This window comes from Acomys minous (genome assembly GCF_964271855.1).
Source record: "Acomys minous genome assembly, chromosome: 3".
In the NCBI taxonomy this organism is placed as follows: Eukaryota; Metazoa; Chordata; class Mammalia; order Rodentia; family Muridae; genus Acomys; species Acomys minous.
The window spans coordinates 55,246,342-55,268,369 of NC_140485.1; the positions used below are offsets into that span (position 1 = coordinate 55,246,342).

At 47.5% G+C, this 22,028-nt stretch overlaps 1 protein-coding gene across 35 annotated transcripts in view; it reads left to right on the forward strand.

The window, feature by feature from the left end:
• MADD (MAP kinase activating death domain) overlaps positions 1–22,028 on the forward strand; it is a 42,290-nt gene that overhangs the window by 15,965 nt on the left and 4,297 nt on the right. For 4 of the 35 annotated variants that reach the window (XM_084774738.1, XM_084774752.1, XM_084774760.1 and 1 more), the window contains exons 14-33: positions 161–300; positions 1,250–1,351; positions 2,595–2,654; positions 3,029–3,131; positions 3,628–3,814; positions 3,910–4,060; positions 4,220–4,426; positions 6,037–6,090; positions 7,118–7,218; positions 8,270–8,353; positions 8,629–8,787; positions 10,412–10,514; positions 11,001–11,063; positions 11,325–11,445; positions 11,550–11,655; positions 13,704–13,814; positions 17,008–17,115; positions 20,376–20,540; positions 20,745–20,817; positions 20,941–21,047. In XM_084774738.1, the coding sequence (XP_084630864.1) occupies positions 161–300; positions 1,250–1,351; positions 2,595–2,654; positions 3,029–3,131; positions 3,628–3,814; positions 3,910–4,060; positions 4,220–4,426; positions 6,037–6,090; positions 7,118–7,218; positions 8,270–8,353; positions 8,629–8,787; positions 10,412–10,514; positions 11,001–11,063; positions 11,325–11,445; positions 11,550–11,655; positions 13,704–13,814; positions 17,008–17,115; positions 20,376–20,540; positions 20,745–20,817; positions 20,941–21,047 (2,305 nt within the window). The remainder of the gene's footprint in view (positions 1–160; positions 301–1,249; positions 1,352–2,594; positions 2,655–3,028; positions 3,132–3,627; positions 3,815–3,909; positions 4,061–4,219; positions 4,427–6,036; positions 6,091–7,117; positions 7,219–8,269; positions 8,354–8,628; positions 8,788–10,411; positions 10,515–11,000; positions 11,064–11,324; positions 11,446–11,549; positions 11,656–13,703; positions 13,815–17,007; positions 17,116–20,375; positions 20,541–20,744; positions 20,818–20,940; positions 21,048–22,028) is intronic. The other 31 variants (XM_084774767.1, XM_084774753.1, XM_084774768.1 and 28 more) reach the window with 20 other exon arrangements.

Consider the following 22,028-nt stretch of genomic DNA (forward strand, 5'->3'; position numbering starts at 1 on the left):
AGGGTTAATCAGAAAGCGAATACTCTCCCGCTATCCTGCCATGCCCCACAGGGTAGTTCTTTGAACTAGGGACTTAGAAATTATGGGACAAGGAGAGCAACTGCACCCCCAAGATTAGGTACCCCTGCCTGGGACTCACAGGGGCCACTGTGCATTCAAGGACTCAAAAGCTGCTGCGGCCCAACAGCTTGAAACTGGCCAGTGACTCAGAGGCAGAGTCAGACTCCCGAGCAAGCTCTCCCAACTCCACCGTCTCTAACAACAGCACCGAGGGCTTCGGGGGCATCATGTCTTTTGCTAGTAAGTACCTCAAACTTCCTCATTCCTCTGTTCCATTTTCTTTATGGCACATGACGCTCAGAACTTGAGATGTGGAGCTACGTTGACAGTTAGTCCAGATTCAGATCACTGGCGTGAGAATGAGTGAAATATTTTAAAATGAGGAACACCACCCAAACTAATCATTAAATATGTATGTATGTATGTATGTATGTATGTATGTACATATTGTGTGTGTTGTGTGTGCCCATGTGCACACATGCATGCATGTGGAGGACAGAAGACAGCCTGCAGGAGTTAGTTCTTTCCTACCCTGTGGCTCCTCAGGATCAGACTCAGGTTGTTAAGATTGGCAGCAAGTGCCTTTAACCACTAGGCCATCTCTCTAACCCACTCACATACGTGTTCAGACATCGTCAGATATTAAACATTAAATTATAAACCACACAGTTTTATGTACACTTTGTGGAAATATTTAGTCAAGTTTGTTTTGGATCTGCTATCTTCTTTGCCTGGTAAGGAGCTTTGATGAATATATTTGAAATATGTATGCATCCATATCACTTATAGACTGTAGATTGACTAGGGGCTAACGAGAGCCACCATCAAGGGTAAGTACAGTTGTAGGTGTCCTTAGAAGCCATGTAGTGCTAGCGTGTCGGACCCAAAGTGTGTAGGAACCGCCAACTTTCATGCAGGGTCAGCAGTAAATGAGCCACAGATGTTATCATGGGACACAGGCAGAGAAAACTATTCCTGGGTTTTGAGCAGACCTGGCTGGGGCTCTTTACGTACCCCGAGTGACACTCAGGCTTTCCGAAGATAGAGCAGAGATTATCTGGTCCAGCCATTGGGATGCTGTTTGGAAGGAGGGAGGTGAGGACGATGGGACAGTCACTGTTCTAGGATGCTGTGGGCACTTACCTCGTAACCCACCGGCACACTAATCCCCATGCCCTCCCCTTTGTAGGCAGCCTGTACCGGAACCATAGTACAAGCTTCAGTCTTTCAAACCTCACCCTGCCCACCAAAGGTGCCCGAGATAAGACCACGCCATTCCCCAGCCTGAAAGGTAACCACCGGCATTCTTTTGTTAAACCAGGTTTCTCTTGAGAGACATGTCAGATGTATAGGTGTTTGCCAGGAGCCCTGTGAGCCGTGCAGCATTTGACCTGGCTGTTGCTTCGTATTGCGTATCATGGTTTTCGTTGCACACCATAAGCGCCAGGTGGTTGCAGCTAGAAATCATCTTCGTAGCTGGAGACGGCCCTGTTATATCATTAGGACGATAGCAGTACGGGATTATCGCTGCCTAGGGGAGGACCTTATCAGACCATATATGCTAATGCAGGGTTAATCAGCTGCCCTCAGTCATCTTCAGATTTCTACTATGTGAACTTGGGTAACTCCCTGCCAGGGAGCTGGCCACAGGAGGGTGACCGTGGGCACTCGAGTACAACCTAGCCGTTTACTGTGGCTTTGTGCCAACTTCTCTGGTCTCGGAGTGGCTTCCAGGGCCAGTTCAGACCGCATTTCAGTTTCATCCCCGATGTCTGTAGCCTGAGGGGCTTTTCTCCATTGAATTTGAGTTCCGTTTGTTACCTCTGGGCGTTGTGCTGAAATATTTCATCCCAGTAGTGACTAGAGTGAGAAGCAGCAGCCAGGGGTCTTTCTATGTAGAGGCCACCCAGCACATCCAGCTAGAGATCTCAGGAACCTGAGGAATGTTCGTGATGGGGTGGGGACTTGGGCTAGGTGGCTGAAAGGAGGTGGAGCAGGAACACGGAAAACTAAGGGAGTTTGCTGACGGGCAGGTGTGCTGGCCTCTCTGGCTTCCATCCAACACGTTTGAAGCGAAGAGTAATCAGCGTTCATTGCATGTGGTGCTTCCGTCCCCTGTGCTGCCTCTGCCCATACCCCGGCCTCACGACTGCACCCTCACTTCCCACGACAGCATCTGCAAGATGTCTCCTCCCCATGGGTACCCACGGGACCTCAGGGTCCCTGTGCTAGAGATTTCACAAAAAGAAGTGTTTCCTCTTTCATGCATGCATGTGCCTGGTTAGTGTGTGAAGGCTGCCTGTGTCATTTTACCTTGCCCCTGGCTTTGAGAGGTCCCAGGCCTAAGAATGGTCTTTCTTAGAGCCTTGGTCACCTGGTCACTTGGCTTCCAGCTTTGCTGTGCCCAAGAATTAAGGTTATGTGCACTTTCTGGGCTTTGAGAGAGTGCTAGGTGATCTGACTAACTACTCCAAGAAGGGGTACAGGGGTTCAGGTATTGTGGTGCACCTACTAATTGTGTATTTTTGTCCCAGTATTTGGGCTAAATACTCTAATGGAGATTGTTACTGAAGCCGGCCCTGGGAGTGGTGAAGGTGGGTCTTCCCTGTGAGCTGTGCATGACTTTTTTTTTTCTCCTCCTAGCATCTTCTCTGCCTGCCTGAGGGCCATCCTCCTCACGGAGCAAGTGATGTCACATGAGTGACCCGTCTTGCCTATCCCCCACCACACCCGTGCAGCCCGTGGGGCATGCTGCTGGTGCATGTGGAGTGGCATGACTCTCCATCCTTACCTCCTGCACATTGCCATGGCTGCTTTCTACCTGCGTGTGTGTGTGTGTGTGTGATGTTCTACCACCCTGCCCAGCCCTGCTGGAGAGTGGGTGTGGACCATGGCAAACCAGGGGTGCGCTCATGTGAGCCGCTGGACTGTGCCAATGACTTGTCTCATTCCTACCTTCCCAATTTAGGAAACAGGAGGGCCTTAGTGGACCAGAAGTCATCTGTCATTAAACACAGCCCAACCGTGAAAAGAGAACCTCCATCTCCCCAGGGCCGGTCCAGCAATTCTAGGTAATAAATGGCAGTTTGTTTGTTTCATGAGCCGGTCTTGTGTCGCCTACTGTGCTTGCCTTAAACTCAGTGGGTGGCTGAGGATGGCCTTGAGCTGACTCTACGTCCGCTTCCCAAGTGCTGGGCTTACAGGCATGCACCACCACACTCCCCTGGCAGTCAGTTTTAGAGTTCTCAGAGAGAGGTAATCGTTCCCATTAGGAGCAGCTCTCAAAACAACAGTCGATTTAATCAATTTTCAAACAGCACTTCCCATTTTTAACCAGTCCCCAGGCAATAGTTTATGGTGTAGAGAAAGGGAAATTGCAGGAGTGTGGGGAATTGGCAAACAAGCTTCCTAGGGAGATGGTTTGGTGGCCATGAGCATTTGGAGATTTAGCCTGATGCATTTCCCTGGAGTATATCTTGTCTGGTGAAGCAGGGGTTCAGGTTGGGGGGGGGGGCAGTGCTCTGCTAAGAATCAGATGACCACAGAAGTGGTTTGTCGGCACTGTAGCGAGAACCAACAGTTCCTGAAGGAAGTGGTGCACAGTGTGCTGGATGGCCAGGGAGTCGGCTGGCTCAATATGAAAAAGGTACGCCGGCTGCTGGAGAGCGAGCAGCTTCGAGTCTTTGTCCTGAGCAAGCTGAACCGCACGGTGCAGTCCGAGGACGATGCCCGGCAGGATGTCATTCAAGATGTGGTAAGTATTGGGGCTAGGGAGTCAGAGCCACCTGGGCAGAAGGATGCAGGTGTTAAAGAAAAGTTGCTAGCTCTAGCTCCTGGCTATTGTTGTAGGAGATCAGCCGGAAGGTGTACAAGGGTATGCTAGACCTCCTCAAGTGCACGGTCCTCAGTCTCGAGCAGTCCTATGCCCATGCAGGTCTGGGCGGCATGGCCAGCATCTTTGGGCTTTTGGAGATTGCCCAGACCCACTACTATAGTAAAGGTAGGAAATATTATTCCTACCTTGAAAATAAAAGGCCTTAGCTGTTCTTTCTGTGTGCTAACTCCTCCTGTACTCTGACTTTCCCTGTCTTACTCTCCTGACTTGATCCCTGCTTCCTATCTCCTTTAGCCACTTCCTGTCTTTGTTCCTTCCCTCCAGAGCCAGACAAGCGGAAGAGAAGTCCAACAGAGAGTGTAAATACCCCAGTTGGCAAGGACCCTGGTCTGGCTGGGCGGGGAGACCCAAAGGCTATGGCTCAGCTAAGGGTCCCTCAGCTGGGTCCTCGGGCACCAAGTGCTACAGGAAAGGGTCCAAAAGAACTGGACACCAGAAGTTTAAAGGAAGAGAATTTTGTAGCATCTGTCGGTATGTATCATTGTGTTTGCTATGCCGAAATGGGCCTGGCTTCTTAAACGTCCCTCCTTTCTCTCGACTTCTCCAGAATCTTGACTTTCTCTTCCTTGTGCTTGCTTTTTAGAGAGGGGGGTAGGTCTTGTCTGTTTCCAGTAGCATTGTCATACACGTGTCCGGTCTTCCTGCTTGCTCTACAGCCGCCTCAACCAGCATCTTTCAGGAACGATGGAAGTTGCCTTAGAGACCCATGTGATGCAGTGCAGGGAGTCTGAGTGGTACTCTTGGTCACTTTTTAAATTACATCTGAACTTCTTCACATACAGAGACCATGTTCCTGGAAACTATTAGGAAATTTATAGACACATCTTTGGAATGTAAAACTATGATCGTGTGGGTCTCCGCACCCACTTTCCCCCCATTTACACCGCTCTGGAATACGTTACATTCTGGCAAGTTTGGGTTCTACACTTGAAAGTCACAGATCTCGGAGTCGGCTCTGCTTTCTCTCTTTCCACCCCAGACTTGATTGAAAACTTGCTTTGGTTTGGAATATTTCTATTCCTTCTCTGACCTACTCCTCTTTGACCTTGAGTCATCAAGGCTACTTCTGATTCTAGGTCCCTGGTCACTGTGCAGTACTTTCAGCTGATACGTGTTTGCTGCAGCCTCTAGCCATTGTCATAAGTTCTCACAGGACAGAAGCAGCTCTTTTTTTTTTTTAGGGCAGCTCCGCTTTTCTGGTTGGCAAATACTCTCCTAGAAGCCGTAGTAAAGCCTGGCTTTCTCCTGCCTGTTATGATGCTCTAGAGAAACACTGACCTGTTGTCCTGAAAATCTTTACTCTCCTTGCACAGATCACTTCCCTATCTGGATCTCTGTCACCTCATCTAGGAAATGAAGAGATTAAATAAATAAATTCTGAAGTTATTTCTTTCAGGAAAAAATTTTTTTGCTATGATTGGTATTTTCTGTATTTTGTTTTACTGAGAAGCCAGTCTTGACCGTTTTCTGTTCTCTGTTCTCTGTTCCTTCTACTGAAGGCATGTGTCCTAGATAGTGACGAAGGACAGGTCTCTTAGTTGACAGGCAATGGTTCTGGGGGTAAATTTGTGGTTTTCGTAGCAACAGGAGGAATGCTAATCAAATGCTCCATCTGGCTTCTGTCCAATCTAGTGAGTTCAGCAGATTTCTGCTCATATTTCTGGAAGTCGTTGACTCCTTGGCACGAGTGGCTCTCTTATCTGTACTTTGTAAGCATGGCTCAGCTCATTTGGCAGAGAGATCATGGCCCGGTGGGAGCCACATGAGCTGTCTCCAGGCTAGTTCAGGTCGCTTCTCACATAAAATAAAGGGGTTTCAGTGAGAGCTGCTCCAGCACAGAGATTCTCTAGTGTTTACGCTGGGGTTAGGAACTAGAAATTTAGAGTTGTCAGTTCATGATTTTGGGGGCAAAAATTGGATCCCTTGATTCTTCCAACCCTACCCAAATAAAAATATCTTCACGCCTCTCTAAGTAATGCTATGCCTGAAACAACAAATGTGCATGGGTGGTGGGTTTCCGGGTCCCTGACAAGCCTGACTCTTTCTGTCTTTCTCTCCTGCTTGCACTGCATCTGGGGTAGAATTGTGGAACAAGCACCAGGAAGTGAAAAAGCAAAAGGCTTTGGAAAAACAGAGTAAGGAACAAATGCCCCTTCCTGTCCCTCGGTCTCCCATACCTGCCAACTTCCCAGGCCCAATTGGGGCAGGCTCCCTGTGCCGGCCCCACTCCAAATTTGGTCTTGGGTGGAATCTGGAGGAAGAGCTGTAACGGCAGGTCAGAGAATTCTTGGGAGGGGGCTGCATTTGCATTGAGAGCAGGTAGGCGGTGTGTGAATCCTAGGTGTATGGCTGGCAAGCTGCTCCTCGCCCCTCCCTTCGTTAGCGACCAGGCGCCTACTGAGTGAAGCGCCTAAACCTTGGTTTTCTAGTGCTCTGTGGCTGGTGGGAGGCGCTTGCGCGGACTGCAGCCCCCCTCCTCGGCTGATACCGTAGGCCTGTGGATGCAGTTGGCAGAGATGGTTGCTGTCCCTCTGTGTTGAGTCTGTAGCTTCTCAGCTCTCTCTAGCGGCTTGCCTAGGCACACGTTCTTGCTTTCTGTTGTTCTGTCCTTCTGCCGTACCATTGTGGGTGGGTGAGTTACAACAGGGTTTTTTGTTGTTGTTGCTGTTGTTGTTGTTGTTGTTGGTTTTTTGTTTTTTTTATCTCCAGCGTAGATGGTGTAGGGTGGGGATAGGCAGTGCCCACGGAAACAGTGTTTCTTTCTTTCTTTTGGCCTAACCTTTTCTGGCCTCTTTAGACACATTTGTCACTGAATGTCCTGGGAACACTCTAATGGTCCCAGGCACAGGTGAGGCGCTGACTTTGGGCGCCATGGAATGGGGTTTGTTTGTGGAATGTTTTATGTCAGAATGATTTGCTCCGAATTTTCTCAGCTTGAGAAGATGGCTGCAGAGACCCTTGGCCGGGCCTAATGTGCCACTTGGTTCTTACGGTTTCTGGGACCTGTTCTCGTGGGTCCCAGTGGTGGGGAGGGGCAGCCCCTGGGAAGTGACTGGGATGTGACAGACAGATCTGGAGCAGGCTCTGCTGCTGTCCTGCTCCCTTCACCAGCCAGCCTCGAGCCTCTCTGAGCTGAATGACAGATGTCTTCCTCCTACTCAGGGCCAGAGGTTACCAAGCCTGCCTTTGACCTTGGTGAAACAGAAGAGAAAAAGTCCCAGATCAGCGCAGACAGTGGTGTGAGCCTGACATCTGCTTCCCAGGTGTGTGACAGCCTTCCTGAAAATGTCAGTACTGGATTACTATCTCAGAGTCATACACGCACATATTTTTTTTTCTTTTTTTCAGTGGGACTTAAATTCAGGGTATACATTTTAGGTAAAGACTACCACTAAGTTATACCATTAACTCTCAAAATGCTGCTTTTTTTTAAAAAGAGTTATTTATTTATTATTATGTATACAGCACTCTGCCTGCATGTACACCTGCAGGCCAGAAGAAAACATCAGATCACATTATAGATCATTGTGAGCCACCATGTGGTTGCTGAGAATTGAACTCAGGACTTCTGGAAGAGCAGTCAGTGCTCCTAATCTCTGAGCCATCTCTCCAGCCCTCAAAATACTTATTTTTTTCTTTTTTCCTCTGAGTCCTAGACTCGCTTTGTAGACCAGGCTGGCCTTAAATGCACAATGATCTGCCTGCCTCTGCCTCCCAAATGCTGGGATTAAAGGCATCTGCCACCACTGCCCGGCCTCAAAATACTTCTTACAGTTAAAAAAAAAAAAAAGAAATAATTTCACTCAAATATAATCATAGGAATAATTAAATAAATATAATAGTCCGGCAATACAATACTGCTATCATTGTGTCTTCAAAAATTTAGCATCACAGTATGGTTTTATATACATGTGTATATGCATATATGAGAGAGATGATCTTACTGTATAGTCCTGGCTGCCCTAGAATTTGCTCTGTGTAGACCAGGCTGTCCTTGAACTCACAGAGATCTGCTTGCCTCTATCTCCCAAGTGCTGGGATTAAAGATGTGTGCTACTCTGCCCACCTTCAGTTTAGTTTTAAAATATATCTAGAAAAGAGTAAAAGACTAAAAGAAGTATACTAAAAGTAGAGGTTAATGTAAGTGGTAGATTTATAGCTTGATTTTATTTCCTTATTCTTTCTTTTGTTTTCCACAGTATTTATTTAATGTGTTATTTCACTTATGGAAGTTACATTCCATCTAAGGAAAAAGAAATCAGTTGCTCAGGACCTCTCTAGAGACAGTACTGGTGTGCCCTTCTCTCGTTTCAGAGGACTGAACCAGACGCTGTCATCGGTGTGAGTCCAGCTGTTATGATCCGCAGCTCAAGTCAGGATTCTGAAGTTAGCACCGTGGTAGGGGAATACCACATTGGCGTCTTTGTGGGCGGGGCAGAGGTTTCTCCTCAGAAGGGCTCCTTCCCCTTGGAGGCTGCTCTTAGTCTCAGACCAGCTGATTCTCATACGCTCACGCTTGTGTGTGTGCGGGCGTGTATGCACGCATGTGTGCAGGCTGCCACTCACAGGCTGCCATGCCTGTAACATGATTCCTTTTATGTACTATAGGGTTCTAACTGGCACTGGGCGTCCTTCTCTGGGTGCTGTCCTTTACTACTTTTTGTCTATTCCAGGTGAGCAATAGTTCTGGAGAGACCCTTGGAGCAGACAGCGACCTGAGCAGCAATGCAGGTGATGGGCCAGGAGGTGAAGGCAGTGCCCACTTGGCAAGTTCTCGGGCCACTCTGTCTGATAGTGAAATTGAAACCAATTCTGCCACGAGCACCATCTTTGTAAGCTTTATTTACTAACAAAAGAGTGTTTCTTTAATGGGAGAGGAAGGTGGTTTGGTACAGAATGAGAAGGAAAAGGTGGGGCTCGCTTTGTAGACCAGGCTGGCCTCGAACTCACAGCGACCCACCTGCCTCTGCCTCCCAAGTGCTGGGATCAAAGGCGTGTGCCACCGTGCCCGGCCATACAGCTGCTTCCTTAAGCAGCGTTATCTACTCTGATACGCGTGCCACCTTATTGAGAGGACAGTGGATATTCTCTATAACAGCTTTTCTATCCTTTTGTCTATAGAGGAAAATGGAAGATAGGATTTAGGTGACATCATCTTTTACTTCTGGTGCCCATTTAAGCCTCTAGGGCCTTCTATATGCCTGTTCCTAATAGAGCCGATGGAGGCTGAGATAGTTAAGAGTTAGCAGGGCCACTCAAGTTAGGGGGCTAGATTCTCTCTGAGTCTACACAGACTGTTGTAATAAGAATATTTAAAAATACCACGCAGGGCGTGGTGGCTCATCTGTGATCGTCCTCCTCAGGGGGCGGAGGTAGATGGAGCTTATGTTTGAGGCCAGCCTGCTGCGGTAAGACCTTCTCAAGAAGGCATGGGGCCCAGGGAGGTGGCTCAGCAGGGAAAGACTCTTGTCTTCAAGCCTTGGCGATCTGAGTTCCTCCCTTGGAACTACGCGGTGAGAGAAGAAAACCAACTCCGGAAAGATGTTCTCTGGCCTACACATGCGTGCTATGGCTCTTAACCCTGCCCCCACCCCAGCCACATATGTACAACATGAGTAAATGTTACTTTAAAAAAAAAAGCCCTTCACTGTGCTTTGATTCTGGATGTTAAAACAAATATGAATATCATTCTTGCAAGGTGCTTGTCACTATATGCTAGCTTTCCTGGCCCTTCCTACCACACAGTCTTGATTACCCTGTGCTAGTGAAAAAGGAGTGTTTGTACAGTTGAGGTGAGAAAGGTTACTTAAATTTCTTGGCTCAATAAAGGTTTTTCTTATTTGAGCCATGTGTGGGTGTGGTGGTGCACATCTTTAAATCCAGCTCTTGGGAGGCATATCCAGGCAGGTCGCTGTGAGTTCAAGGCTAGCCTGGTTCAGGACAGCCAGGGCTACACAGAAAAACCCTGACTAAAAAAAAAGTTTTTCTTACTTGGTATGCGTGTGTGTGTGTGTGTGTGTGTGTGTGTGTGTAATAGAAAGTAATGGAGGAAGACACCTGATATCCACTTGGCCCTCACACACAGACACTTGCACACACATGTGACCATGCATACACACACCACATACATACGTGCAATAAACTAATTAATTAAATCATTTCTCCAGTAAAATAAACTAATTAATTAATTAAATCATCCCTCCCACAAACTGGGATTAGAAGCATGCCCAGCTTTAAGGGAAAACATTACAGAGACTAAAGAATAGAGATATGCCTTAGGAAACAGTAATAGAAAATAGGATTTTGGGGCCAAACCTAATAGCAGAAGCAGGGATATTTGTGTTGTTAATGGATGATGCCTGTTTAGTGTATGAGCCTTTCAGTGAGGTGCCTGGTTTCCTTTGTCTCTGCTGGTTGGTGCCTCTGGTATCTGACCTACCACCTTGTCTTTTCTAGGGTAAAGCCCATAGCTTGAAGCCAAAGGAGAAGCCGCCAGGCAGTCCAGTCTGCTCTTCCGAAGACGTAAGCCAGCGAGTCTATCTCTATGAGGGACTGCTAGGTAAGAAATAGACTGGCAAGGCCCTTCACACGGGAAGAAAGCTGGGCCCAGCCGTGGGAGAGGGTGGCACCAAACAGCTGCTGCTTGGCTCTTTGCTAATATCAATTCCGATGTCGGATAGCATTTTAAACTTCCTTTTAATATTTACTTATTTAATGGGAGCACATGTTAAGCTCACACGTGGAGGTCGGAGGGCTTTACAAGTTGGCTCTTTCCTCCTCCTCCTCCTCCTTCTTCTTCTTCTTCTCACCATGTGGGTTCCGGGGACTGAACTCGGGTCACCAGGCTTGGCAGTGAGCTCCTTTACCTACCGAGTCATCTCACTGGGCCAGACAGCATGTTAAAATCTGAGCCAAGGAATCTGTGGGATAAACAGAGGCTGAAGACTAGATGAAACTGGGTTTTGGTATTAATCAACAGGCTATGTCTTTCTGTCTCCTTTCTTTCCTCTTGCTACCATGTTCCTTCCTGCTCACAAATTGGCAGGAAGGGACAAAGGATCCATGTGGGACCAGTTAGAGGATGCTGCTATGGAGACCTTTTCTATAAGTAACTGCCTTTCTTTGTGTGATGTGTTCATCCCTCCTGCTTGGGAGGGGCAGAGCCTCACGGGGAGGCCTCTGGGGCTGGTGGCAAAATGTATTAGGTCTGGGAGAAAGGTTTGGTTTTCTTTGCCCTGGAACTTGGAATGACCCCATTTTATCCAGGGCTTACTATCTTTTTATTTTTATTAAAGAAGCTATATTCTTTAAATGTTAAATAAGCCATGCCCCTCCCCACCCCCCCAAGAAATAACATTATTCTACACAGGCAAAGAGCGTTCTACTTTATGGGACCAAATGCAGTTCTGGGAAGATGCATTCTTAGATGCTGTGATGTTGGAAAGAGAAGGGATGGGTATGGACCAGGGTCCTCAGGAAATGATTGACAGGTATGGGACTTAGGAAGGGCATTGGGAGGTGCCCATTCAGTCCTTTTCACCTAGTTTTGTGGCCTCCCACCTGAGGACTAACTTGTGCCTGGGCTTCTGCTTAGGTACCTGTCCCTAGGAGAGCATGACCGGAAACGCCTGGAGGATGATGAGGACCGCTTACTGGCCACACTTTTACACAACCTCATATCCTATATGCTGCTGATGAAGGTGATGTTGATATTGCCCATGTCCAGCTCTTACTAATGGTAGAAGGGCAAGGATTTGCTCTATTGCCTAAATTCAAGGACAGTTGGGAAGCTGTCTTCCTGACTGGAAGTCCCAGGCCCCTATGCCAGCTTATGCACTGTTCACGTAACTGGAGCTGCTAGGGTGCTTTGTTTATGAACATTATAAAGGCAGTTCATTATTATATATCACTTGTTTACTTTGAGGTTTTTTTTTGTGTGTATTCCCTTTGCTAAGTTGTTATTGGATACAATAGAGCTCCCCACAGAATATAATTGATTTAATACTTTTTCTTTTCAGTAGTATATTCTAAAACCTTCAGGTGCTCAGAATTTATTTTTCTGAGCAGCCTTGTCATGCAAAAATTTATATAGCTGGAAAAAGCTGCCTAGTTGGGCATGGTGGTTCATGCCAGTAAAATAAGTTGCATGGGAGGTAGAGGCAGGGGTTCAGGAGTTCAAGACAGGCTTAGGCTATAAGTTCAAAGCCAGATAAAATTATATACAATCATGTCAAAAAGAAAAAAAAAAACCCTGCTTATTAACAAGGTAGTGATAGCCCCAGTTATCAGGAAGAGTTTTTGTTTTTTTGTTTTTTTTTTTTTAAGATTTATTTATTTGGGATGGAGAAATAGCTCAGCAGTTAAGAGCACTGACTGCTCTTCCAGAGGCCATGAGTTCAATTCCCAGCCACCACATGGTGGCTCACAACCCTCTATAATGTAATCTGATGCCCTCCTCTGGCCTGCAGATGTACATGCAGGCAGAGCACTGTACATATAATATATTTTTTTTTAATAGATGTATTTATTTATTTATTTTATGTATGTGAGTGCTCTACTGCATGTACACCCACAGGCCAGAAGAGAGCATCAGATCACATTATAGATGCTTGTGAGCCACCATGTGGTTGCTGGGAATTGAACTCAGGAGCTTTGGAAGAGCAGACAGTGCTCTTAACCACTGAGCCATCGCTCCAGCCCCAGGAAGAGTTCTTGTCTGAAAAAGAAATGTGCATTTGGACTGGTGGTGGCACAGGATGGGGCCTCCCTGAATCCCTCCCGTTCTCCCTAGCCTCTAAATGTGAAGGGACCTGTGGCCCAGATACAGAGCCGGTTCTCTGAGCCTTTCGGCACGATTGGTCTTCAGCCTTAGTTAGGTTTCCATTGCTGTTCTAAGCACTGTGCCAAGAGCAACTTGGAAACAAAAGGCCTTACTGGCTGCTGGTCCCAGTCCATCATCAGAGGAACCAAGGCAGGAAGTCAGGGCAGGAACCTGGAAGCGGGAACTGGCGCAGGCACCGTGGAGGAGTGCTGCTTATCGGCTTGCTCGGTTGCTTTCTTCTACAACCCAAGGCTGCCTACCCAGGGAAGGAGACGATGCATGCGGGGCTCTCTCACATCAATCATTAATGAAAACAAACAAACAAACAAACAAAAAAAAACCCACAGGCTTGCCTGCTGGTCAGCCTTACCGAGGCGTTTTCTCAGTTGAGAGCTCTTCTTCCCAGATGGCTCTAGTGTGTGTCAAATTGGCAAAAAGCTAATCAACATGGCCTGTGCTGCGGGGCTTCCTCTATGCTTGAATTCTGTTTCACTCTGGTTGGGGGTGGGCGTTAATGCTGACCTACAGGGATGCTTCAGTTCCCTGAGTCCCACTGTTGCTGCCCCTGTGTTACTGTTTCTAGATTATACTCTGTGAAGTCCTTTTTGGGGAGAGTGTTGCAGTATTGGTTAAGAACAGGAGGAGCTGTCCCCTCGATGCCCAACTCTCAAAAGCCACTCTTCTGTAGAAACTGGCTAGAGGTAGATACGATTGTTTCCTCCCCGTCATGTGGGCAGAACACACCGTTTGAAACTGTTCTGCCGCAGTCAGTGATGGAGCCTTTCAGAATTGCCTTTCTCTCGGGGCAGCGAGAACTTTGACATTTTCTCACCTCTGCCTGGGAAAAGGCGGAGCACCTTTACCTACTGAGCTGTCTTACCTAAAGCGAGCAGATCCTTCGCTAAGACTCCTATCTTGGCTTTCCAGGTGAACAAGAACGACATCAGGAAGAAAGTGCGGCGCCTGATGGGCAAGTCCCACATTGGGCTGGTATACAGCCAGCAGATCAATGAGGTGCTCGATCAGCTGACCAGCCTGGTGAGCACACCAGCCCATTCCCGGGCTTCCTCCTTCTGCTTCCGCATGGTGCTCGTCCGTGTCACCATGCAGCCTGGTTAATCCTTAGTTTTGTGAGTGGGGCAGTGATCCAGGTGAGGTTTTAGCCCTTCTGTTCAGTGCAGAGACCCCAGCTGGAATGCCAGCTGCCATAGCATGGTAGTCTCCGTGTGAGGTCTGCCGACCTCTAGCAATCTATGACATGAAATCTGTTCTGTCACAGCACTAAAATGCTTCTTTTTCCTTCCTTCTTTCCTTCCTTCCTTTCTTTCTTTTGGCTTTGTATTATTTTTTGTTTGTTTTCTTTTTTTTTTTTGGTTTGTGTGTGTGTGTGTGTGTGTGTGTGTGTGTGTGTGTGTGTGTGTGTGTTTGAGACAGGGTTTCTCTGTGTAGCCCTGGATGTCCTGGAACTTACTCTGTAGACCAGGCTGGCCTTGAACTCACAGAGATCTTCCTGCCCCTTCCACCTGAGTGCTGGGATTAAAGGTGTACGCCACTGACCAGAACCATAAAAGCAGCCTTATGTAGGCAGGTGGCACATTGCTATCATGACACCAAACCGTGTGAGCCCCACTCTCATCTCCGTTGTTTTTTGGGGTTTTTGTTTTTCAGATTTATTTATTATGTATACAACATTCTGCCTGCCTGTGTGCCTGCCCTCCAGAAGAAGGCATCAGACTCCAGTATAGATGGTTGTGAGGCATCATGTGGGTGCTGGGAATTGAACTCAGGACCTCTAGAAGAGCAGACAGTGCTCTTAACTTCTGAGCCATCTCTCCAGCCCATGTTCTGGTTTTTAATAAAGATGGTTTTGTAAACCAGGCACGATGGCGCACACCCTTAATCCCAGCACTCAGGAGGCAGAGGCAGGCAAATTTCTGGAGTTCAAGGCCAGCCTGGCTTATAGAGCAAGTTCCTGGACCGCCAGGGCTGTACAGAGAAACCCTGTCTCAGAAAAAAGAAAGAAAGAAAGATAGATAGATAGATAGAAAATAAGTTTAGGTAAGACAGCTCAGTAGGTATAGGTGCTCCGCTGCCAAACCTGAAAACCTAAGTTTGCTCCCTGGGACCCACTTTATATAACACAAGGCAGATCACAAGCTTGAGGCCAGCCTGGCCTATACTGCAAGACTATCTAAAAAGGTTTTTTTTGTTGTTGTTGTTGTTTTAATCCCTGGTTCTCTGGGCATGTGGACACACAGCTTTAACCCCAGTACTCAGGAGGCAGAAGCAGAGTTTGAGGCCAGCCTGATCTACAGAGCAAATTCCAGGGCAGCCAGGGCTGTTATGCAGAGAAACTGTGTCTAAAAAACCAAAACAAACAAACAAAAGAATCCCTTCCAGTTTGGGGAGTGGAGAGCTGGCTCGGTGGTTAAGAGCACATATGGCTCTTGGAGAGGGCTGGGCTTGATTCCCAGCACCTACATGGGGGTTCACAACTATCTGTAAGTCCAGTTCCAGGGGATCCAATCTGGCTTGTGTGGGCACCAGGCGCGCGCGCACACACACACACACACACGCGCACCCACACCCACACATACACACACACATGCGCACACACACACACACACAGAGGGAGAGTACACATCTATGGAAAATAAAAATAAAAATAAAAAAGTAAAAAGATGGGGGCTGGAGAGATGGCTCAGCAGTTAGGAGCACTGGCTGCTCTTCCAGAGGTCCTGAGTTCAATTCCCAGCAACCACATGGTGGCTCACAACCATCTGTAATGAGGTCTGGTGCCCTCTTCTGGCCTGTAGGGGTACGTGCAAGCAGAACATTGTATACATAATAAATAAATAAATGTAAAAGGATAAAAAATTAAAAGCCAATTTTACTTATGAATGTCTTTGACAAAGCAGTGAAAAACATTACAATTATTAAATTTTATCATCGCTTATATGTCTTTTTAATATTTCCTGTAACAAAATGGGATGTATACATAAACAGTTTCTGCTGCAAACCCAGTGTATTGGTTGTTGTGAGAGAAAGCAGTCTGTGACAGGTGAAATATTAGCATTGTTTAGGGATCGGATCCAGAAGCTGGAAGTTACCAGGAAAACTGCCTGCTGCTGCCTCTCTCAAGTGGTGGCACTAAAAGTGTATGACTTATTTTTTTTTCTAATGAGAAGGGGATTTCATAGTTCAAAGTTAGTATTCAGTGAAGAATGGTCTTCTTAAGCTTCTGACCCTCTGCCCCCCACCATGTGCTGGAGATGACAGGTGTGCACCAGGCCCCTCCCATATGCTGGAGATGACAGGTGTGCACCAGGCCCCTCCCATATGCTGGAGATGACAGGTGTGCACCAGCTACCCCCCTACATATGCTGGAGATGACAGGTGTGCACCAGTCCCCTCCCATGTGCTGGAGATGACAGGTGTGCACCAGGGCCAGCTCCTCCTTCTTTATTGCTCTTTTCTTTCCTTTGTAAAAATATTGTTCCCCTTACTAGAAGAAATACAGCCAGGCATGGTGGCACACGCCTTTAATCCCAGTACTACTCGGGAGGCAGAGGCAGGTGGATTGCTGTGAGTTAGAGGCCAGCCTGGTCTACAAAGTAAGTCTAGGACAGCCAAGGCTACACAGAGAAACCCTGTCTTGAAAAAACAAAAGCAAACAAACAAACAAAAATCTTATAAAGTGCATGTTCTTTGTCACATGCTTGGCTATCAGATACGTATTTTTAAATGAATTAATAAACATTAAAATAGTATTGATATTTCCAGAATAGTAAGCATAGCTATAGCTCACATAAGCAGAAGTTCATTGACATCTTCAGGGGTTTTTTGTTTGGTTTGGTTTTGGTTTTGGTTTTGCCTAGATCTGCCTACCTCTGCCTCCCAAATGCTGGAATTAAAGAGATCTTCAGTTTTTAAGAAGTGTAGGGACCCTGACTTCAAAAAGTCTTTGGTCCTTCCCTGTGGCCAGTGGCTAGCAGATAATATGGTGCAAAGCATCGGGCCTAGTGCTGCACACCTTTAATCCCAGCACTCGGGAGGCAGAGACAAGTCTGATGTACCGAGGGAGTTCCAGGACAGCCAGCACAACAAACAAACAAAAAGATTGTGCTGGGTAAGCTTTAGGATTTTAACTGCTAAGCGAGGCATTTTAAAAATTCCAGATCTGTGGGTAAGAACAACAGCTGAGTGTTTCTAAGCATCTTTTCCCCCTCAGAATGGACGTGATCTCTCCATCCGGTCGAGTGGCAGCCGGCACATGAAGAAGCAGACGTTTGTTGTGCACGCGGGGACGGACACGAATGGAGATCTCTTTTTCATGGAAGTGAGTTCATGTTGGACAGCCAGGAGACTATTTCAGAGACACCAGAAGCTCCTAGACCAATGATAGGTTTTGTTTTCTATTTATTTATCTTCACAATCCATTTATCATTAACTTATCAAGTTATTGTGCAAATTGTTAAGTAACTAGATGGTTCCTCACCATTTCTTTTATCAGTACTAGATGTGTGACATAATTGCATTGTCCGTGAGTCAGAACACCATAAAATGAAATGCTTGGGTGCTGTCTGCGTATTCTAATCCCCACTTGCATTCACTTTCCTTCTGTCCTCAGCCCTTCACCCTACAAGTAGTCCCTGTCTCCTGGATATCCTCCAGGAGACTGTAGGCAAGGAAGAAGAGGTGAGCATAGCCTGCCAGTGGTGCCACTTGCCTGTAACCCCAGCACCGGGGAGGCAGAGGCAGGTGGGTCTCTGAGCTGAAGCCAGCCTGGTCTACAGAGCAAGTTCCAGGACAGCCAGCAGAACACAGACAAACTCTGTCTCAAACAAACAAAAAACAAAACAACAAAATCTCTGAACATAAATGATTATTTTCGTCTTTCTCATGGGAAGGCAGAAGAGGATGATCAGTGTGCGCCAGAGTTGTTGTTGGTCTGGTTTAGGGCAGTGTGGTTTGACTGCCTGTTCAGCGCCTGTACCTTGTCTTTTCACCTGTATTTTCCTATGATAGGATAAAAGGCACTTTTTGGGTTTTTTTTCTTTCTTTCCTTTTTTAAAACAATTTTTACATTCACTTATGTGTGTGTGTTACCGTGTGGACTCAGGTGTCTTAGCTCACCGAGCCATCTTAGCAGCCTGTTTCCTCTTTGTTTTTCTTTTCTTTTCTTTTTTTTTTTTTTTTCTTTTTTTTCTTTTTTTTTTTTTTTTTTTTTTTTTTTTGGTTTTTCCATACAGGGTTTCTCTGTGTAGCCTTGGCTGCCCTGGATTCACTTTGTAGACCAGGCTGACCTTGAACTCACAGCGATCCGCCAGCCTCTGCCTCCCGAGTGCTGGGATTAGAGGCGTGTGCCACCACACCTGGCTACGTTCTGATTTTCTAAGAGGGTATATTACTTCCTTCTCGGCCATGCTGACATACGCACTCCTGCTTCAGAGCAAGGTGTGTGATACTTCTGCACTTCTGACTTGCACACCTGAGTAGTTGGTACTGTTTACCACAACAGGAGACTTAGAAGGAGCCTCTGCCCAGGAGCTTCTGAGTTCTGGTTTGGATGGGTAGTGTTTCAGGTCCTGTATGTGAGATGACCAGAAAGAGTGGTCAGGAGTGGGGAAGGGAGGGCTTGGGTGGAGAGAGCTTTAAAGAGCATCAATATGTTAATAATGATTATATAAATTGTGATTACTTGTTATTTGTACGTGAATGTGTGTGCCAGCACCACATGTGATAGAGATCAGAGGATAACTTTGCAGAGTTGGTTCTCTTTCATTCTGAGTTTATGTGGGTTTAGGGGATCAAAACCAAGTTCCCACGCTGGCTTAGCAAGCACTGTTACTTCCTGAGTGATCACAATTATTATATTTGTGTATCACAACTAGATTGTCAAAGCAGCTAACTGGGAACTTTCTACGTGGAAGTGCCTTACCTTACTGTTGAGCTACATCCCCAGACCTATACGTGGCTTGTGATGCACATTAAGAATTTTATGCATATTGTGGCAGGCATGATGGTGCACCTCTTTAACCCAGCACTCGGGAGGCAGAGGTAGGATGATCCCTGTGACTTCAAGGCCACCCTGGTCTACATAATGAGTTCCAGGACAGCCGGGCATACATGGAGTGAGACACTATGTCAAAAAAAAAAAAAAAAAAAAGCAAAGCAAAACAAAAAAAATGTGCAGCCAGATGTGGTAGCACATGCCTTTAATCCCAGCACTTGGGAGGCAGAGGCAGGCAGATTGCTGTGAGTTCGAGGCCAGCCTGGTCTACAAAGTGAGTCAAGGTCAGCCAAGGCTAACATAAAGAAACCTTGTCTCGGAAAACAAAACAAAACAAAACAAAAAAAATTGTGCATATCAATACATTTAATAGTGTAGTTATTACTGTCAATGGGCTCCTCCTTAGCCATGAGGAGACATCATAAAGAGATTGTTTATCATGACATAACTAGGTGTGGTAGAGCTAGGAGCTCAACCCAAGCCATCTGACCTTATGTCCACCCTCTAACCAGCATGCTGCAGTGTCACTACAGTAACTGAAGCTGTGAGAATGAATGCGTTCATGTGGAGGGAACTGTAGAACAAGGAAGGCATGTGGAAAAAAGAAAAAGAAAAAGAAAGAAAGAAAGAAAGAAAGAAAGAAAGAAAGAAAAGCATATGAAGAGGACCTTGCTTCTTTTTTCTTTTTGGTTTTCCAAGACAGGGTTTCTCTGTGTAGACTTAGCTGTCCTGGACTCGCTTTGTAGACCGGGCTGGCCTTGAACTCACAATGATCCACCTGCCTTTGCCTCCCGAGTGCTGGGATTAAAGGCGTGCGCCACCACCGCCTGGCTGGACCTTGCTTCTTAACGTTTATCATCCTGTACTGAGTAATTTTTATGCAATAACCATTGCTCATGTGTCACTTATGTGATTATAAAAGCATGTTATAGCAATAGAGAAGAGCTAAGATTAGAAAATGCACTGGTCTGGGGTTGGAGAGATGGCTCAGTGCTTAAGAGCACTGTCTGCTCTTCCAAAGGACCCAGGTTCAATTCCCAGCAACCACATGGCAGCTCGCAACTGTCTGTAACTCCAGTTGTGAGGGATCTGACACCCTCAAACCAATGCACATAAAGTAAAATTAAAATAAATTACATAAAAAAAAAAGAATCTGCTAAAAACAAAAAAGAAAATGCACTGGTCCCAGCTTTTTCTCCTTGCTTAAGCCTGCCCTTCTGTTTGATAACAGCTGATTTCTCCACATGTTTATAAGACGGAGGCAAAAGACCCTCCAAAGCCTTGGGCTAGAGAGCAGATATGAAGTGGTGCACGCTAACTGATTTGAACAATGTGCCTTTTGTTACCCAGGCCCCTTTCAGATATTCCATTTCTGTCAGTAATCCTTCTAACAGGACATAGGTCCGCAGTCCAGTGCTTGTGTCTCCCCCTAAGGGGAGCCTGGGGGCTGTGCAGAAGACATGACCATAGGGGGCTGCTCCTCCCAGCCATGCCACCCCTCCCCTGTGGGACGCGGGCAGCACGGCCTGGGATAGGCGAAGCTGTGAGAAAGCGGAACCGCTGATCTGTGCGGTGCATCTTCCCAGGTGTGCGATGACTGTGTGGTGCTGCGCAGTAACATCGGCACCGTGTATGAGCGCTGGTGGTATGAGAAGCTCATCAACATGACTTACTGTCCTAAGACCAAGGTCCTGTGTCTGTGGCGGAGAAACGGCTCCGAGACCCAGCTCAACAAGTTCTACACCAAGAAGGTACTCAGGGTCTCCGTTTGGGCTGGGGGTGGGATAGGTGTGTAGGGCCAAGTTCAAATTCCCACATCCGCACCGAGAGGCACACTTTGGCCTCTGCTGGCTCCGAGTTCCTGGCAGCGACCTAAGCCTTTGGTGGCTCTAGAGCGGGGACAATGGGACCCTGGAAGGGCTGCCATTACAGGATGTCCCCTCCCTGTGCTGCAGTGTCGGGAGCTGTACTACTGTGTGAAGGACAGCATGGAGCGTGCCGCCGCCCGACAACAAAGCATCAAACCCGGTGAGGAGCAGACAGCCCCCCTCATCCCCCACCCCCCACCCCACCCCCCTTCCAGAGACCACAGAGACCTGCTCAGGGATCCATCCCCTCGCCGGTTGGCTGACACCTTCCTCCTTACCACAGGGCCTGAGCTAGGTGGTGAGTTCCCCGTTCAGGACATGAAGACTGGAGAGGGTGGCTTGCTTCAGGTCACCCTAGAAGGCATCAACCTCAAGTTCATGCACAGCCAGGTAGGCACAAGCAACAGCACAAGGCCTCCCGGCCGGCCCCAGTGTTTTACCTAAAATAAGACGAGTTTCCAGGCTCAGGGTGCTCTCCCAGTGAGCGAGAGGGAAAGCCTTGGGCCAGAGAGAAGTGAATGGCTGGACCAAGAGAGAAACCAAAGGGGAGGGCACAGTGACTGGCGAGACCACCAGGCTCTGAGCAGATGCAGCAGGGAGCCTGTGTTGGGAACTGGGAAAGAGAGTGAGGCTCGGTGGCTGTGCTGCCCACCATTAGGCTCACCCAGTGTGAGTGGGAGCGTCTCACTTGGCCCCTCTTGCGTGTCTCTGCTTTCCTGGGTTCCCAGGGCGTGCTTCGCTTGGTGATTTTGCTTTGAGAGTCTAGATTGGCCGATCTCCTTGTGTACTTCTAGTGTGTGTGTGGGGCGTGTGTGTGTGTGTGTGTGTGTGTGTGTCTGTCTGTCTGTCTGTCTGTCTATCTGTCTGTCTCTGTCCTCTCTAAGTATGGGTGTTTGCCTTTCCCTGCTGATTCTTGTCCTTTCTCTACCTCTGGGTCTTCCTCCTCTGCCCTGCTCCACAGGCCTCGTGCCCTTCCTTTGATGGGGGAGCGCTTCAGGAGCTGACTTTTCTTTTTCCTCTTGGTCTTCTAACACAGTGCTACTTTTTCTCTCAGTGGACATTCCTTAAGCTAATTCCCTCTGAGGCCAGCGCATCATCCCAGGTCCGTTTCCCACCTCTGAGTCCTCACACAGTGCCTTTCCTCCCCTCCCCTAATGTCCCCAAGGCTCCGACCTAGGTCCCAGTATGTTATCCTGAACCCCCTCTGCCCCCCGGCCAGGTAATAGAGAGACTCAGCGGGGTGTGGATATCTGACTTGGATGTGCCAGTTTAGCTAGAAGACGGCTAGCTGGGAAGTCTAGATGCAAGAAGAAATCGCTAAGCAGCTGTCCACATATCTGGTCCTTCTCTTGCAGTGTCTCCAGTCTGGGC